General features: G+C 43.4%; 1 protein-coding gene across 1 annotated transcript; it reads left to right on the top strand.

Annotated features, from left to right (window-relative positions):
• Positions 1 to 1,824: 1,824 nt before the first annotated feature.
• SLAMF7 (SLAM family member 7) lies at positions 1,825 to 18,755 on the top strand. The gene is made up of 7 exons (XM_032317372.1): positions 1,825 to 1,913; positions 11,886 to 12,218; positions 13,536 to 13,808; positions 14,021 to 14,137; positions 15,066 to 15,169; positions 16,571 to 16,639; positions 17,621 to 18,755. Exons 1-7 carry the CDS (start codon positions 1,859 to 1,861, stop codon positions 17,690 to 17,692), a joined length of 1,023 nt encoding a protein of 340 aa, XP_032173263.1. The 5' UTR covers positions 1,825 to 1,858; the 3' UTR covers positions 17,693 to 18,755.
• The last annotated feature ends 1,275 nt before the right edge of the window (positions 18,756 to 20,030 follow it).

Here is a 20,030-nt window from a genome sequence, read left to right as displayed (position 1 = left end):
TTTCTCTCTCCACATATATCTTGATGGGGTGCCCCAGGATTTTTCAGTGATGTCATTCTGGCCAATTTGGCCCCTTCCCATATCAAAATAGTTTATTTCCCCTATCTTCCCAGAAACCTTGGTTTGGTCATCTCTAGGACAAGGAAAGCCATGACAGGAATCACCAAAGTGAAATTAAATGAGAATAAAGCACCTGCATCAAAACCATGGCTGGGTAGGTTTCAATAAAACACCTCCTCTCCAACCTCATTCTCTTTGCCAGGAATGTCAGAATCAAAATCACATTTCAAAGCTCCTGTTTCTACCATTGCCACGTTTGTAGTACCATGGTTTACAAATGGGTGATCCCTCACAATGGAAAAATCACTGCCTAGATGTCACAGTATTTATGTTCTCTCCAGACTCTGCTAATAAAACATTGGGGAAAATATCTCTCTATCTCTTAATCAGACTAGGTCAAGGTTGGTAAACAAGTGTCAACCTGTAAGCCCAAATAGGAAAATATGGTTGGAGTCCTTGTTTACTCGTATTAATTCTCATAATTTGTCTGCATATTCTTTTGGATTTCCTATGTCAACAGTGATATGTTCAAAAAATAATAATAATTTGTCTCTCCTTTTCAAATCCACATACATCTTATTTATTTTTCTTGTCTCATTGCTTTGGCCAAGACACTAGTTAATTAATGAATAGTAACAGTAACTGGAGCAATTCTTATCTTATTCCTTACTTTGATAGTATTGCTTCTCAAGGCTCAGCTTTTTTTTTTTTTTTTGTATTTCTTTACACTTTATTTTATTTATTTATTTTTTTTATTTCCAGCATAACAGTATTCATTATTTTTGCACCACACCCCGTGCTCCATGCAATCCGTGTCCTCTATAATACCCACCACCTGGTACCCCAACCTCCCACCCCCCGTCCCTTCAAAACCCTCAGATTGTTTTTCAGAGTCCACAGTCTCTCATGGTTCACCTCCCCTTCCAATTTCCCCCAACTCCCTTCTCCACTCTAAGTCTCAAGGCTCAGCTTTTATATGTAATGTTTGCTATAGTTTTTCTTTTTACCAATTTTTTACATATTTTTAAAATTATGAGTAAATACTAAATTTTACCAAATCTTTTATTATATAATCTGAAATGATCATATGTTGTGTTGTTTTCAGTCAATGTGATGGTTTACTAGTGAATGCTTATAATATTGGTCCATTGTCACATTCCTAGGATAAGTGATATTCAATCATGATGATTTTTAACACACCACTGGTTTTGATTTGTTAATATTTCATTTGTAACTATGTTCATAAGTGATACTGGTCTATAATTCTTTTCCTGTTTTTGTATGGTTTTTGGTATCAAGGTTCCTTTTAGATGCATATCTTCTCAGGTGTTATGGGTCTTTTCACTGTTTCCCATTCACAGAGATTGATATTGTTATATCTCCTGCCACTTAGCAAAACTCAGTAAATATTATTATTTTATCCCTAATGCCTCCCTTTCCCCTCCTTCTAATCTTCTATTTCCTAACATTTCTTGTGTTCTGAGTATCTGAGAGGTCATATAATGTTATAGAAAAGACTGATCATATGGCTTTGATCAATTCTTAGCATCTCTGAGCCAGTGTTTCCTTATCTGTAAAATGGAGGGCTTCATCACTTTTGAGATTCCACTCAATTTTTCCATCCTTTATTGACCAACTACAATTAACAAGTGAGGTAAACGTTGGAAAAAATTAGAGACCATTCACTTTGACTTGTGATTTCATGACTCCTCCTACTTAGCAAATGCTAGTTGTGAAAGAGATGTGAGCACTGTGAGAGGAAGTAACACATTTTAGTGACTGACATCCAGAGAACAACATGCCTGGTCCCCGAGCATGCTTCCTTCTCATCCTTCTCCTCTGCCAGTTCACAGGTGAGTCCAGATTTCCCTGTTCTCCTGACTGCCTTCCCCATCTTGAGGTATACCTCCAGGCTTCTGGGTCCACTCTGGGACTCTGACCCAACTCAAGAAGCTCTGCTACTTCATATCTTTTTATAATCTGTGGTTTCTAAATCAAATGACATAAAGAAACTAGGAGAGATAAAGAATGAATCTGCAGACAGACTTCCATTCTGATTGTCCTAGGAAAGGAAGGGCTGAAAGAAAGGGTGTTGGGAAGCAGACTGACCTGTGTTCTAATCTAGATTCTGTCATGAATTAAATAAAGAATGCTATCTTCCCTGAGCCTTAGCCCTCCTTTCCTTTGAGGGCAACTTTAAAACAAAAATGAGATCATACAGGTGCATATTTATTTATTTATAAATATACATTTTAAATATTTCTGCTTAAACATATTTGTAAGTATTTATTTAGAAATATATTAGAAAAATATTTTAAATGATTATGTGTAACAATGATATTAGTGGAAGGAAACATTTGAACTTTCTCTCTTAGTCTGAACAATTCAGTTAGTCTCTACTTAGAAAACCACCTTATACTCTAGGTACTTTATGTCTAATACTATGAAGGACTAAGGAATTTTCTGTTCCTGTCACAAAGATTTTAGTCTTTGAAGGTTTTACTGCCCTCCTGGCTCTCAGATAGGACCTGGAGCCCTGTAAATTGGGAATTCTCTCTGTTCATCAAACTCATGGGTACCACCATGAGATCTTCCTCTGAGGACTTGGTTGGTATGTTTATGTGTGCCCCAGCCTGCCTGAAGTGACCTGCCCAAGACCACACAGTCAGTCAATACTCCTAATCCTTTCCTCCCCACAACCTGGCCTCACTGAGTGTTCAGCAGACTGTTGCCCTCCCTGAGTTCATTAGAACTTTGCATATTTAGGAAGCACCTGGTTCTAAGCAGGTGGTCCTAGAATAGGTTTCTCATTTTAAAAACCACTCCCTGAATAGAAATAGTGATCAGAAGTGGAACTTCATGGTGAAGTGGGGGAGTAAACAGCAGAGCTCTTGAAAATCCCAGCTGTCTCCTGAAACCTCAACTATGAGCAGCAGGCACACATGTGTGTGCTCTGCTCCATGGAGAGGCTACGCGGTTCACTTCCCATGGATGAAAGGAGTCCAAGATTGCCCTTTATCTTTTCTTTATTGTGTTTCTATTGTGCTTCTGAAGAGCTTAAAGAAAGTATAGCGGGCGAGAGATGGGGATGGGTGATAGGGCAGAAGCTAGGGGACTCCTTTTCCATCAGAGGCTTTGACGCTATACAGTAACGTGTTTGATTCTGCATAGAGTTCATTTCATCAAAACTAACTCTTGCTTAAGAAAGAAAAAACCAGTTTTGGAAACTACTGTGCCACAGAAAGAGAATTTTAAATCAGTACCAAGACTGATACACAGGGAACAGAGGTTTGCAAACCTCCCAATATGCCACATGCCTTTGCCAACACTCATGCCCTAACCCAACACATTCACATTCAAACTCCCTACTGTTCTGCCTCTCACTCATCTCCCCCTGCTCCTTCTTAAGCTCTTCAGAAATACACTGAGGCAGTGTTACAGATCTCAGGGGTGTTGTGGGCATAGCTTAGGAAGCCCTGCCTTAGGAGTCCTGGCTCCACTGACTTAGAGCATGTCACCATGACCTTTGGAGTATCAGTCTCTTCCTCTGTGAAGTGGGATGGGACTAAGTAGTCCCTAAGACCTCTTCCAGCTCTGTGGTGCTCTTGTTTCCATGAAGAGGATGCTATGATATGCTGGTACATTCTAATGGAGACACTGCATCTTTGGAGACTTGTTTGGGGACCAGGCCACCAAGCAGGAAGTGAGTTTTACACCTTCCCTTACCCTGAAGTCTTCCTCCTTGGTACCATCCCTTAATTCTTGCTGTACTGATGATGTCCCTTCCTCTTAATATGGATCCTTACCTCCAATCAACTCTTGAGTTTTGTTGGGTGGGGGGGAGCAGGTGAGGGGAAGAGGTGATAACCCAGAGGAAAAGGAGGTGGTAAAGGGGAGGAGATGTTTACCTTCCTGTTATGAAGGGTATCTTAGGATTGACTCTTTTAATACCAAAATATCTGAGTCTTGGGTGGGGCAGAAGACAGAGGGTCTCCAGCTCCAGGTCCCTCCACCTCCAAAGGCAGGTTGGCAGGGAATGCTTGCTGCAGGAGATCTCACCATGCATGGTGACTGGACAGTGTTTTGCCGTGAATTAGCCAACGAATGGTTTGTAGGCATTAGGTTCCAGACCACATTCTGAAAAGCTCATCCTGCTGAGAAGCCATCCAAAGAAATTTGGGGAAATCTGTTTCTCACTTCTAGCCCTCCTTGGGGAAATGAGAATTAAAAATGAGAAGCCGTCACAAGGCCTGTCTCATAACACTGTTCCTCACCCTTCCCCCCCACTTCCTACTGGGTGGCAGAAAGCTCTGTACTTCTCGAAATGCTTTCAAATCCGTATTTGCCCTTCATCCACCCCAAGTCCTCACAAATAAAGGTTATTTTTCTTTTTGAGGCTTGAGAACACTGTAACTCAGTGTGGTAAATAAGTAGTAGAAAGAATGCAAGCCTCTGACACAAAAGACCCAAGTAGCTCCACATCCCAAGTCTACCATTTCCCAATTTGGGACCTTGGGGGAAATCACTCAGCATCTTAGAGCCCCAGTGTCCGCATTAATAAAATGGAGCTTAATTAACCTCTATCCCATGGAATTACTTTGAGGGTAAAAACATGATGGCCATTAAATCAGTTTATGAGCTAAGGAGTGATTTCAAGGGTTTGTTGTTTATTACGGAGGAACCAGAATGAACCCAGGTCTCCTGACTCTCAATTAAGCCAGAGCACTACCTCTTTACACTGTTCCATGCTGCCTGGAGGAGAGGCCAACCCCACCCTTCTCTGGGTGCAACCCCAGAGCCTACCACCAGGTAATCTGGAACCTAATGTCTTTATATCAACTATTGGTCTACAAAGGGTATGTCCAATCACCACCCAGGACAATAACTCCTTCTGGGGAATTTAAAGTGGAAAAAGAAGGGACATTTGAGGTAGAATTTCAGGGAGTGGGTGTAAGGAAAAGGCGGAGACTTACTCAGGGAAGGGCTTTGAACTAGGTTTTATGGGTCTGGAATATGATTTGGATAGGCAGAGAGTAGGATAAAGCACAAACAAAAATGTGAGGTACAAAGGAAACTGGGGGTCAGGTGAAGGAGACCTGGCTGCTTGTCTGGTGAGAGCAAGTGGATGCTGGTCCCCAGCTTCATATCTTTCCATAGCATCATGTCTTAGAGCAAAAGCCCAGGGTTTTTCAGATAAGTCAGCCCAGGTCATGTGATACTGTTGAGCTGATTACCATGCCAGAGGTAGTCTACCACCAGAACTGGGTTCCTGTCAGTCTTACCCAACCCAGTTGGCTGCTATTAAATGAGGAAAGGATGGAGTGGATGCAGAAAAGACAAGTTAGGACATTCACTACACTGATCTAGGTGGGAGGGTAGCTGAGTTTCATGGGGTCCAATCCTCCCAGGCCTCGTAGTTGGGTGTTAGTAGCCACTCATTCTCTAGAGTCTTCCAATCTTACAAATCATGCTCAATTTTGGTATTGTAGGTTCTCCAAATGCCTACTACATCCCCTTTCATATCCCATACAGTCATTTATTTAATGGCTGTCTCCTAGCTCTGAGAGCACAAGGCTCGGGATGGTATCCCTCCCTAGTTATGTCCTCAGCGCCTAGACAGTGCCTGGCACAAATATGGAACGAAATAAATTCTTGCGAGAGGAAAGAATGACTGAGTGAAGAAAACATGACCTGCATAGACAAGGTAAAACTCAACAGGATTGCTTCAGGTGGAAAAGCCATCACAGAATGGGGGACTTCAGGTCAGCCTTGGGCAGCTGAGAGAAGTCTCTTGTTTCTGGATTCCTTTTCACAGTCAACTCTGGGAAACTCTTTCCACAGAAGAGGAAACAAAACTGGCTAGGACTGGCTAACCCTGCCTCTTATCATCTGAACTCACACTTGGGGAATAGCATGGAACTACTTTCTTCTTTCATGACCCCTTTATTTATCCTAAAGATATAATTATGATAGAAACAATATACTCCCTCTAGGCTTGTGTTGACAACTTGCACTGTGTCATCTTCCAATTTCATCCTTACAAGGAGCAGTGAATTTGGAGACTTTTTTTATATCCTCACACAAAATTCACCTGTCTTGGCATTCGCTCAGAGAATACAGCACACCACATGTGTGAAGAAGTGAAAACAATGATTGCCCGTGTCTAAATGTGTGCACACCCGCTATAGTACTAAAGTCATATTCTTGCCGTCTCCCTGATTTCAACATCTCTCCCAAACCTTGTGTGAAAATTCAGGGTTGCAGCTACTTGGAGCCAAGTGGTAACTGCTTTCTTTGACTGCAAAATATTCACCTTATTGTTGATGTAAAAGGATACATACATTATAGGATCCATCGAAAATTCAAACTGACACTGACTTTGTAGCATGGACTAGGACTACTTTCATACCATGGAGATGATCAAAGACAGAGCAACTAGAAATCATCCTGCTTTAGTATTTAGGGATGCAAGGGAGAGGGTTTTTGAAAAATCAGATTATTTAACAGATTGATTTAATAAAGACTTGAGAGATCCAAATTATATATGCACTGACTGATGGGGGTGAGGAGACAGAAATGTTTGAAAACAGGAATCAGCCCCCAGAAAAGACTTTTACCAGGGGATAAGCCAGTACTTTTGGAGACAAATTTAACAAAAAGATTTGGTTAAGATCCCAAAACTGTAGGAGCGTCCAGGCAGCTCAGTCAGTTAAGTGGCTGCCTTTGGCTTAGGTCTTGATTGTGGTGTCCCAGGATGAAGCCCTGAATCTGGCTCCCTGCTCAGCCAGGAGGCTGCTTCTCCCTCTACCCCTCCCCCTTATCATGCATACGTGTGCACTCTCTCTCTCTTTCAAATAAATAGATAAAATCTTTAAATTAAAAAAAAATCCCAAAATTGTAATCAAGTCACTTGATTAACATTTGGTAGCATCAGGATTCCCTTTCTCTGGGGCACTTGTAAAGCAGCTTGTGCTTGAAGGTCACCAAAAGACACAAAGGGGTAATCAGATTCTGTGAGGTCCAAGGGCTTCAGAATTGGCAGCTGAGCCCTCACTGCTGAAGAGGAGCAAGGGAGAGAGCTGGAGTTGGCAATAGTGCTCCAAGCCCCTCAAACTGAGCCAGGCTGGAAAGACCTCAAGCTCCAGAGCCAGAATGGCATTGAGTAAATCCTCAAATCATCACCTACTAGCTTTGTGCCTTTGGAAAAGTTATTTAGGTTTTCTTTGAATCTCAGTTTTCTCATCAAATCAAGAGTTAATAAGCTTGTGCTATGAAGGGTCAAATAGTAAATATTTTAGTCTTTGCAGCACAATAACCTTTGTCACAACTACTCAGCTCAGCCTTTGTAGTGGAAAACCAGCCATAAACAATATGTAAATGAAAGAACATGGCTGTCTCCCGGGGCACCTGTCTGGCTCAAGTGCCAGGGAGTTGGTTGGGCTTCCTATTCTTGGTTTCAGCTCAGGTCATGATCTCAGGGTTGTGGGATAGAGCCCCTAACGGCAGCTGCACTCTGCATGAAGTCTACTTGTCTCTCCCTTCCCCTCTGTTCCTCTTCACCCCAGCTCTCTCTCTTTCTAAAATAAATTAGATCTTAAAAAAAAAAAAGACCGTGGAGGTGTCCAAATAAAATCTGATTTACCAAAATAGGCAGCAGGCCACATTTGGCCCACGGACTATGTAGGTGGCTGATGTCTGTGTAAAAGGAGCAAGAGTCCTGGTTGTTAGGACTGCTTTAGGTATTGGGCATAATCTTTATAATAAATGTTTGGCACAGAAACAACCTTGATATATAGTATCTATATTGGGGACTATTGCCGGAGTAGTTGAGTTTTAAGAGGAACTATAGAAATAAATCCCTAGTCGGGGCGCCTGGGTGGCTCAGTGGGTTAAAGCCTCTGCCTTCGGCTCAGGTCATGAACCCAGGGTCCTAGGATCGAGCCCCACATCGGGCTCTCTGCTACGTGGGGAGCCTGCTTTCTCCTCTCTCTCTGCCTGCTTGTGACCTCTGTCTGTCAGATAAATAAATAAAATCTTTAAAAAAAAAAAAAAGAAAGAAAGAAAGAAAGAAAGAAACCCCTACTGAAGCAATTTTGGATAACTGGAGAGGCCAGGACAGGAATTTGGTCTGCTAGAAGGAGAATGAGTTGCATCAGTGCCAGGGTGGTAGAAAATATGATGGTAAGACTCAACACCAAAAACTCCCAATAATCCAATTAAAAATGGACAGAGAGGGGTGCCTGAGTGGCTCAGTGGGTTAAGCCTCTGCCTTTGGCTCAGGTCATGATCTCGGGGTCCTGGGATCGAGTCCTGCATCGGGCTCTCTGCTAGGCAGGAAGCCTACTTCCTCCTCTCTCTCTCTCTCTGCCTGCCTCTCTGCCTACTTGTGATCTCTCTCTGTCAAATAAATAAAAAATCTTTAAAAAAAAAATGGGCAGAGAACCAGAATAGACTCTTTTCCAAAGAAGACATACAGATGACCAACAAACACATGAAAAGATGCTCAACATCCCTAATTATCAGGGAAATGCAAATCGGCCACAATGAGATATCAGCTTATACCAGTCAGAATGATTAGTATCCAAAAGACTATAACAAGTGTTGGCAAGTGTACGGAGAAAAGGGAATCCTAGCACACTGTTGGTGGGAATGTAAATTGGTGTAGCCACTGTGGAAAACAGTTTTTTCAAAAAGTTAAAAATAGAAATACCATACGATCCAGTAATTCTACCACTGGGTATTTACCCAAAGAATACAAAGACACTAATTCAAAAAGAAATATGCACCCCTGTGTTTAATGCACCATTATTTATAATGGCCAAGATATGGAAGCAGCCCGAGTGTGTATCAGTAGATGAAGGGATAAAGAAGATATCGAGTATATACACACAATGGAATATTACAGCCGTCACAAGGAATGAAGTCTTGCCATTTCCAACACGAATGGACCCAAGCGAAATAAGTCAGACAGAGAAAGACAACTACCATATGATTTTACTCGTACGTGGAATCCAAAAGAGACAAATAAACAAAACCAGAAACAGACTCACAAATACAGAAAACAAACTGGTGGTTGCCAGAGGGAAGAGGTGGTGAGGGAATGAATGAAGTAGGTGAAGAGGATGAAGTGGTACAAACCTCCAGCTAGAAGATAAATAAGTCAGTCTGGAGGAGATCCTGCTGAGTGAAGGAAGTCAAGCAGAGAGAGTCCATTATCATATGGTCTCACTTACTTGTGGAGCATACGGAATAACACGGAGGACAGTAGGAGAAGGAAAGGAAAAGTGAATGGGGGGGAAGTTGGAGGGGAGACGAACCATGAGAGACTGTGGACTCTGAGAAACAAACTGAGGGTCTTAGAAGAGAGGGTGGTGGGGGATGGGTGAGCCCGGTGGTGGGTAGAAGGAGAGCACAGATCGCATGGAGCACTGGGAATGGTGCGTAAACAATGAATCTTGGAACACTGCATCCAAAACTAATGATATATTATATGGTGGCTAACATAACACAATTAAAAAAAAAAAGATAAGTGAGTCACAGAGATGAAAAGTACAGCACAGGGAATAGAGTCAATCATGTAATAAGGGCTCCTGGGTGACTCAGAGGACTGAGCCTCTGCCTTCGGCTCAGGTCATGATCTCAGGGTCCTGGGATTGAGCCCCAAATAGAGCTCTCTGCTCAGCGGGGAGCCTGCTTCCCCCTCCATGCCTGCCTCTCTGCCTACTTGTGATCTCTCTGTCTCTGTCAAATAAATAAATAAAATCTTTGAAAAAAAATAATGTTGTAATAACTTAGTATGGTGACTACACTTATCATGGTGAACACTGCATAATGTATAGAATTGTTGAATTACTATGTGGTACACCTAAAACCAATATAATTATTATATATCAACTGTATTTCAATTAAAAATATATGGTAACAGATCAAGATTTGACATGAAGTAGAACCAGGATGCTTGGTCAATCACACAGGGCCAATTAGCCACAGTGTCCGGGGCCCACAGTTATTTGAATTTCTTTCAGAATCAGAAGAAAAATAAATATAATAAAAATAATTAATGTGTAATAATGAATCCAGCTGGCATTACATTCATTTTTATACCAATGCAGTCATAAAATATAATTTTCAATATTTTTTATGGATGAAGACAAAAGTGAATACAGCCTACAAAAGTCAGAGTGCAGCCCAACAGCTGCCTCGTTATAATACAACTGTCGGGACCCTATAGCTTCGTTGCTTTATTGGATTTTAAAAAGATGTTCCAGGGTCATCTGGCTGGCTCTGTTGGTGGAGCGTGACTCTTGAACTCAGGGTTGTGAGTTTGAGCCCTACCTTGGGCATGGAAATGACTTAAAAAGGTTTTCTTTTCTTTCTTTCTTTCTTTCTTCCTTTCTTTCTTTCTTTCTTTCTTTCTTTCTTGTGCTTTCCATGATGGAATTAATAAAATTACTCTTAGACATTTCAGCATGACGCATTATGTTAAGAGGTAGAATGGAAAATAACTGGGTTTTGTACTTGTATGGAGAACACCTTTAAGAAGACTTGGGTTCTGGTTTTGGTTTTGCCACTATTTGTGATCCTTGAACACTCTCAGTTTCTGCTGTTTGGTTTTCTCATTTGTAAGCGATGATGGATGGGAACTCGATCCTGTGAGTACTGATGTGAGCTCTGCCTCTTACTGACTGTGTACCTCTAAATTTCCTTTCTGCTCTGTACTATCCCAAGTCTGTCCTTCAGATCTTAACAGGTAGAAGACTCATCCCCCACAGTTGTTCATTGGAAATGCTCCATGGGCCACTTCTGAAAGCTTTTCCCACAGCCATTCTTACTGTTTTCTGCCTGGAACCACATAACCAGTGGTGGTTGTTCATAGGTCATACTTTTTGAACTAAGATTACGGTGAGACAAAAATTTCTTGGGGAAGTGAACCCCTATTACAACTCTTAATATTTGGGGGTGAGTATCATAAGTCGGTCTAGGCATCCTACAGAGCGTCCAGTGCTCTTTTGCCTTTCCACTCAAGGAAGGACACTGAAATTCAAGTGAATGAGAACCTCACTAGGGGATGATTTCAAATGCACTCTCATCTATCATAAAGCAAAAGATGAAACACCCACAAGCTTCCCAGCTATTGTTATCATTAAGAACTTAGAGCTCACTTCCCAGTGTCCTGATCTCTGCTTGAGAACCACTGCTCCCCCCACCCCCTACCCTCCCTCATCAGACAAGCTGCTGTTTCTGCATCTGCAGCAAAATCAGCTCTCCCAGGAGCAATATGGGAGTCCAAAGGGGGGTTTGGACGATAGCCTCACCACTTGTCCCCCGACAGGAACTTGTCCAAGATGGAGGTGGGCCTCATGACTTACCTCAGAGCATGAGATCTTCCAGCCTGAGGTCTCTGGGAAAGGGCGGGTTCACCTGCAGTCCCTCCTTTCAGGCAAAGTATTCTTTTTTTTTTTTTTTTTTAAGATTTTATTTATTTATCTATTTGACAGAGATCACAAGTAGGCAGAGAGCCAGGCAGAGAGAGTAGGAAGCAGGCTCCCTGCTAAGCAGAGAGCCCAATGCAGGGCTTGATCCCAGGACCCAGGGATCATGACCTGAGCCGAAGGCAGAGGCTTTAACCCACTGAGCCACCCAGGAGCCCCTGGGCAAAGTATTCTGACCTTATTGCCTTTGTGTGAGGTTTCAAAGGGCTTCCCAGGGCCTGGTTGAGTTGGCCCCAGAAGGTTTCTTGGGACCTTCCCAGGACCCAAAGTAGGTGAGTAATTGGTGGCAAGGGCAGAGACCTAGGTTTACTTTATGGTTCTCTGTGTCTGCAGGGCCAGTAACCTCTGGAGTTCTGAAGGACCTGGTCGGTGACCTTGGTGGGTCTGTGACTTTCCCTCTGAAGGCCCCAGGAGTTCAGATTGAAACCCTTGTCTGGATCTTCAACACAACCCCTCTCATTACCATACAGCCAAAAACACCAGAGAACCAAACCAATGTTATAGTGACCCAGAGTCATAACAAGGAAAGGATGGACTATCTACGTGGAAACTATTCCCTGAAGCTCGGCAAACTGGATAAGAGTGACTCGGGTGATTACAGCGTGTTTATCTACGGCTCTTCCATGGAAGAGCCCTTCATCCAGCAGTATAGGCTGCGCGTCTATGGTGAGCAGAATCAGTTCTAAATGTGGATGACTGACCTCATGAAGTGGTTGACTCTCTGATATTCGAGATATTCAAGCAAAGGTTGGGTAAACATTTGGCAAGAGTGTAGAAGAGGGAAGTCTTGCATGGATGAAGTAAATGTAGTTGATTCCTAAGGCCCCTTCCCATTCAGAGGTTCTGCCAAGAGGCAGGGCAGCGTAGAAGATGAGTGATGGGGAAGCAGGGATCACACAAGTCAAAGGTTGGCTTCTCTACCTACTAAGTGCATGGTGTTAGCCAGATTACTTAAACTCTGTGAAACTTCATTTTCATATCTATAGTGGGGAGGAAGGTGATACTTATTTTAGAAAGATTATTGCATATAAACATCAACTACACCTCTTTCCCTATGGGTAGGGAAAACACAGCAATCAAAAGGAAGATAAAAATATCAGCTTTATTTTTTTTCTGGTGAAGCTAGATAGGAGAAATATTTTCCCCCAATTCTAGACATTGGAGCCCATTCAGTTCAGATAACCTTACAAAATAATTACTCAACCAGTTACAGGAATAGCTGTTTTACACACCAAGCAGTAGGATCAGGGACAGCCAGAGATGGGCCTCCAGGTTTGCCTTTAAGAGGTAGGCCATGTACCTTGATCCAGGTGTGTCCTCCATATATACATAGTTGAAAGGAACAGAGGGCATGCGTCTGCTGGGGGGTGGGGGGGAGCAACCACATTTAAACAACAATGTTTTTTTTTTTTTTTAATTTCTTTTCTTTAAACAGCAATCTTAACTTTCTCAGAGTAGAGAAGGTAATAATAAAGAAAGGATGTTGGATGTCAGACTCTCAACATCTCATCAACGAACCAATTGCTCATCCTCTCAGGGAGAACAGTGAGCATGAGAAAGAGAGGGCCAGAAATATTATTCCCATACTGTTCTCTCCTGGAGAGTAAACTGAAAGTCTCTTCAAAGAAACCTAAAGACCAAGGAATAGGGAGCCTCTAAAAAATAAAAATTAAAAAAAAAAAAGATAAAATTAGCTCACATCTAAAATACATCTGCATGAGCCTGGCTATATAGCTTTGCTTTGAAAATGGCAGCTGCATTCTTGTTGTATTATTATTATTTCTATTGCTACTGTTATTTATATATAACTGTGGGAAAGCCAACCTAGACAGTTCTTTTTTCCAGATAAGAATGAGAATTCTGTTCTGAATTGTTTCTTTCTCTCCACTCTGTAGCACCCCCAGAGATTCAGGTCCAAGGTATGCAAGAATAATTCAGAAAAGGCATAGTTTCTACCCTTGGTTGTCCACTTCTCTTCTGCAGAGCACCTGTCAAAGCCCAAAGTTACCATGGGTCTGCAGAACAACGAGAATGGCACCTGTGTGACTAATTTGACATGCTTCATGGACCAAGGAGGGGAGGATGTGACCTACAGCTGGGAGTCCCTGGGGCAGGAAGCCAATGAGTCCTATATTGGCTCCATCCTACCCATATCCTGGAGGCTGGGAGAAAGGGGCATGACCTTCATCTGTGTGGCCAGGAACCCCATCAGCAGCAATTCTTCAAACCCTGTCTTTGCCTGGAAGCTCTGTGAAGGTGACTGTTTCCCCTTTTTCTCTAGAAACTTCTGTCTGGGGACCTATACCTTCTTCAGCTCCTGGTCTGAATGGGAATAGCCCATGAAAACTGAGGGCTCCTGGGAAGTCACCAGGCTGGGAGGAAGGTGGCAGTTGCTCCAAAAGCTGGGTCACTTTTCCCTCGCTGTCTCTTCTCCCTTCCCCGTGCCTCCAACTGTTCTCTCTCTAAAGGTGCTGCTGATGACCCGGAACCTTCCATGTTCCTGTACCTTCTGGGGCTGGTCTTCCTGTTCAGCGCCGTTGCCTTGGTGCCAGTAATTCTAATTATGCGGAGAGAAAGAAGAAAAGGTAGAGCATGCACTAGTTTTGTCTTCAGCCTCATTCCTGCATTTGCCCCCTCATTTCTTCAACAACATATGATAAACTGTGTGTCAGGCTTGGTACTAGGCACTAAGGGTACAGAAATGAAGAGGCCATATTCTGTGTCCTCAAGGAGAGCACAGTCATCCTGCACTCCTCAGTTCTGGAGTAAGAGAGTACTTGAGTCCATAATTTATCTCCTAAGTTCAAAGTCCTCCCAGTTCCCTCTCCAGGGCTAACCCTTCTCCTTCCCCCCACCCCCCCGAGGGCCTTTCTGGTGTGGCCCTCCTACTGACACACGCCCTCCACTACTGACTCCACTCCCCAGGCCTGGGGCATGGCCTCCAACTCTGAGGTCCCATACACCAACACACTCCTGTCGGCCCTCCAAATCCCTATCCCTTTCAGAGCCCCAACCCATACCCAGTCCTCCTCATCAGATCAACTCCAGAGACCTCTCTTTACTCCCATCTCAGTCTGGACACATTCCTCCTGGAGAAGGCTATCTCTGTCTCTCTCCATGCCAAACCCCATGCTCTGCATCCCTAAATATTGCTGCTTTTTTTTTTTTTTCTTCTCAGATTCCCTGATACTGTCCATGTGGAGTGTTAGGGAGGGACCTAAGCAGCAGTTGTGTATAAACTGTAGGTGTTAAGATCTTTCCTCCTCTCAAACGCACTCTGAAAGGGTTTCTGACTTTCTCTGCTTCCCCTTTGGCTGCCTTGGTCCACAAATTGAGAAGTGAAGTAAACAGGGTAAACAGCTCATTATGGGATCTCCCTGGGTTTAGCATGGAAAGTCCCATGTCCCAGAAACCAGCATGGTGGTCACCCTAAATGGGTCTTCTGAGGGGTAGGCTGGTGGGGTGGTGAATCAAAGGAGGGTCCGCTCTGATTCCCTCCCTCCTTGGTTTCAGAGTCCATTGAAGAAAAGAAGAGAATGGATACTCATCAGGACATTCTTAACTACTGCCCCCCTTCTGGAGAGACCCCGGTGTATGACACAATCACCGGCATTAATGTGAGTCCTTTCCCGTCTTTCCTGGGACCTAATCTTCCTCTCAAGGCCCTCCTTGCTTTAGTTGAGATTTCTCTGTGGACTTGGGCAACATGGAATATGAGGACGCATAGCCCTTGAAACCCAACACGTCTGTGTCTCCCTAAGTCCTTATGAATGCTTTCTCGTGCAGGAGTCAGTGACCTCTGGTTCTGAGCCCTGGGCTCTGACCCGGCCCGTAATGCTTGCCCTGTGATGTAGGGAATTCTCTTTTCCCTCCACTGTTTACAAGGGCCACTCAACAGGCCAAATTCCTTTTGCAAAGAACAGCAGATAGGGAAGTGTGTGTTTGGTCTGATGTTTGAGTTATTATGTCAGAACATGGGCTATAGAGATGCCTTTTCCATCTAGAGAAGGCTCAGGGGCCCATGGTTGCTCTGGGCCCACATTCAAGGCTTTCTAGGTGTGGGTCACCAAGCTGAGGTAAACAAACACATTGTCAATTCAAATGAAACCCTTCAAAAAGAAGTTCATAAGAATAAAGTTTAAAGAAACTCAAATAAGAAGATAATTGTGAGGCATGACCTAGACAACTTTGACGGGCCCCCAGGAATCACTGTAGCCCCAGGTGGGCCTGCTCCTTAGAGGGCATAGAACACTTTCCACATTGGCCCATTCAGTGAAGAAATAAAAGCAGCCCTTTGGGGCCTCAGAATGCCAGCTTCAGTCCAGCCCTTGGTGTCTCAAGTTATATCTGATCTACCACATTTCTGAGAGGAGATATTACGCTTTCTTTTGAAGCCGTTAGTGTCCTGAGAGCTCCTTTCTGCCTCCTAGGGGTGACTGTTCTGGGCTCCACACAGCCTGGCTTATATCAAAACCAATTGCTCTATCACCAGCCTCCTTCTTCCCTGCTCAAGACACACTCTCAGGAGACCACAGGACGGTCCTGGGTGTTCAGGAAGAAACTTCACTGACCCGGGATACTTTTCTCCAGCCTGGAAGTTGCTTTTGCTGTTGCTGTCATTGCAGTTTTGTTGTTTTGACCCATCAGTCGTCCTCACATATTTGCTCCAAGGCTCCTTCGGGCTAAAGCAAAGTTTACTTGCAACATTAGCCATATTACTTCAAATTATCCTTCGATCACCTTAGGCGTCTCATAGCTCATGAGACTTCTATATATTATACATGTTTTGATTTATTTAAACACAACACAATTTAGAAATCTGGCAATTGCTTCTTGGAAAAATGTTATTACTAATTATAATAGCCCTTACCAACAAGAGCTCCTCCCTCTCCCACTCCTGGTCCGGAAGCTCTCTTCCGCCTTGCTCTTCCTCCCATCTCTGCTTTCCTTCCTGGATTCTGCCTCTCTCTTTGGGTTTGTCTAGGTGACCTAGGATTGCTTTTTTCTTTTTTTAACAGGACACTATTCCAGAGTGTCGACAAATACTAGCAAATACACTTTACTCCTCTGTGCAAATACCCCAAAAGGTAAGAAGCTTTAGAGCCGCGATTCACCTTACTTGTCTCATCCTTTTTGCTGGTTCGAGCTTAGCTGAAACTGTGTCGGGCCCCAGCGATCTTGTATTCTCTGGTATTAAAATTTCCCCGGCACATTCCCTTTCCCTTTGTTTGGGGTTACACAAGAATATATGGAATAAGTGAGGATTATGAGTCGAATGGAGTAATATGGAACAAACAGACAGGGAGAGAGGTTCTAGGTAGAGATGATCAAGAAAATCAGTAGGGTCCTGAGCATTTGGATGGACAAAAGCCCATGGCTCAGGCTGTGCCTCAGAAGGGAGAGATTGCTGGGGAGACAACTCCGGCTTGCTTCTGAGCTACCAGTAAGCTGGAGGCAAGAGAGATTTTTAATACTTTTCTTTGATCTAGCTATGTTACGTCTGGTTTGCATCCTCTCCCCAGACTACTAATGGGCTAAGGTTCTTTTTTTAAGATTTTATTTATTTATTTGACAGACAGAGATCACAAGTAGGCAGAGAGAGAGAGAGAGGAGGAAGCAGGCTCCCTGCTGAGCAGAGAGCCTAATGCGGGGCTCGATCCAAGGACCCAGGGATCATGACCTGAGCCGAAGGCAGAGGCCCTAACCCACTGAGCCACCCAGGCACCTCTAATGGGCTAAGTTTTAAAGCTAATTCCCTCACAGATCATACTTGGCAGAAATAGTGATACCTTCCTGTCTCCCCTTCCAACCAGGTCAGAAAAATCAAGAATGAGTAAAGCAGTTTGCATAGTAATGGGGAAAATAATAGGATTATTGGAAGTAAAGTTCAGTTCATAAAGCGTTCAAAAAAGTAAATGTGATTTAACCTTAAGTAACAGTTTCTCTACAGTGGGAGGTTTGGGTTGGATGACCTTAGCAAGGAAGGGTGTCTGGGATGGTGGGGTCTCCTGGTGGGATCCAGCGCCCACCCACCTCCAGCAACCTGCATCTTTCTATCTGCCTAACAGACGGAGAAACCCCAGTCTCCACCCATCTCACCAGACACACCAAGGTTATTTGCCTATGAGAATGTCATCTAAACAGCAGCGCGTCCCTTCTGCCTCACCTCAAAGAAAAATAAATCACTGAATTGACTGGAAATACTGAGGAAGAATGAAGAACACTGACTTCCTTCCAGAATAACTATCCTCTATGCTCCTTCAGATTTGAGTTCCTAATTCCATCCACTCCTGAGAAGTCTCCTCAACCCCCAGATGTGTAACGGTCTCTTCCTGGAAATGTTACTGTGAATTGATCAGCCAGTCCCAAGGAAGAGGCTTAAAAGTATCTCTATTGAAATGTACATTCACTGTCTGATCATAGGGATGACAACTCCCATTCCAGGGCTTGGAGATAGGACTAGACCAAGAGTCTGGTGACCAAAAGAGTGAGAACCTAGGAATGACAGATATTTCCAGAAAAAGCAGATGTAGTCCCCAGAAATGGATTCCTTAACCAACTCATTACCTATATGCCTGGCACTGTGCTGAGCTTACACTGATTTTGCTCGGGTGTGCTCTCTGCTCTCATGAAATTGGTTCATCATGAGTGAGTTCTGTGGGCATTAGCAGCGGATCTGACTGCAAATTCCCAATAACCAGAGAGGCAGGTGTGAATCCGTAGGACTTGGGAGCCAAAGTGTATGAGTACAGAGAAGCCAGGCAGAAGGCTGGTTTTGTCTGGGTGGATACTCCAAAGTGTGCTTGACCTGAGGACAAGGACCACAGCCCCAGCTTCACTTACACTCTGTGCTGCCAGTGAGAAGCCAGGGCCATCTCAACGGAGAAAGTGAACCTGAAGATACATTTAGAATCTATTGAAAAGACTTGGAATTAAGGGTGATCATATGTAAATATTTAAAGTCACGTAAATCACTTAATGACTATTTATTGAGGATCTCTGCCAGGTCAGTCTGGCAAATAAAACAGACATAATCCCTGCCTCCCTTTTTACAGTTTGCCTTTTTAATGAAATGAGAAACAGGGGGAGGAGAACAGTTGCTTTTGATATGTTTCTGAACACATCTGGAATGAGATATTGGGGAGGCGTCTGATGCCCTAGGTCTGAGGGGTGTAAGCTGTTAAATGAAACAGCTGAAACAGTGTTGCTTGAAGTCCTTCATTCAAAAGAAAGTAACCCATGGATTGGGGAACACACTGACTCAGAAGCACTGGGTACTCTTCTCAAGGGATTTTGGGCAAGACCAAGTTTTACAAAGCATTAGAAGAGACAACATGGAAGCAGGGCACAATTGGCTAGGAGGGTGGGGATTTCCTGAGTAAGGCGAACCTCCCAACAGCAGGTGAGTTTTCTAAGGTGTTTCCAAACACCTTCTCCCATGCCCATTCACATCTCACAACCTTTGCAAAGGGCTGGTTGCTTTTACGTGAAGTTTCATTCTGTCGTTTTGTTCTCACATGACTCCCATGAGGCAAGCTGGGCTTATGTCCCTTCTACAAATGTTGAAATTGAGACAAGGAGAAACTTCAGTATGTGATCAAAGCTATTAAAAAACAACAACAACAACAACAACAACAACCAGTGCCCACTCTACCTACCAGCCATCATTCACCAAAGAAGGGTGAGGAAGATGGAGCTCAAAAGAGGGGTGGATCCCCCTCCCCAGGTGTAGCATGGAGAAAAGGACATAGTTTTTAGAGACACGCAGGCCTGGGTCAAAAGCCCTAACTAGCAGAATGACCTTTGCCAAAGACTTGGGTTCTGTGAACTTCTACTTTCTTATTTCTAAACCTTATAAGGTTTGCAATGTGGGATTATATGAAACAACTGTGAGTACATGGTATGTAGTAGAAGATTCATACATGGCTCATGATGCTTAAGGAAGGGAATAATACGGGGGGAAATGGTTAATTTCCCATGTCAACTTAGCATAAGATGCAGAAGCATTAAAATGAAGAATCAGCCCTTAAAAGAAGGTGTCTGGAGAAGAGAGGAGAAATTTTCTCTTCTTTCTTTCTAGGTTCTTTGGCTGGTATAATAATTAGATTGGCAAAAGCCAGATTAATAAGTCAAAAATCTTGATCTTACATGTATGAGAGCCCCATAAAAAAAAACTTCTCAGGCAATTAAGGGTTTTATACCATCTTGAACTAAGGAAAGGGGTAGGGGTCTGAGATTTCAAAGGGGAGGAAGGCGATTCACAGGAGAATGAGAAGACCAAGTGTATTATATATGGTGTTTGCCCTGCCAGGCAGCTAAGTCTCTCAGATGAAAACATTACCTCTGGTAGTGGCTCTCTTTCTGGTTCAGGCTCCCTTTCTAAATGTTATTAGGTAATAATGGAGAGGCAAAAATCTTTTCGTGAGTCTGCTGGGTCTTGATTGACTTCACTTCAAAATAATGCACATGCCAAAGCGT

This window comes from Mustela erminea, chromosome 17 (assembly GCF_009829155.1).
Source record: "Mustela erminea isolate mMusErm1 chromosome 17, mMusErm1.Pri, whole genome shotgun sequence".
Classification (NCBI taxonomy): Eukaryota; Metazoa; Chordata; class Mammalia; order Carnivora; family Mustelidae; genus Mustela; species Mustela erminea.
Note: the sequence above shows the minus strand (reverse complement) of the source record. Positions and strands in the feature narration are given on the sequence as shown.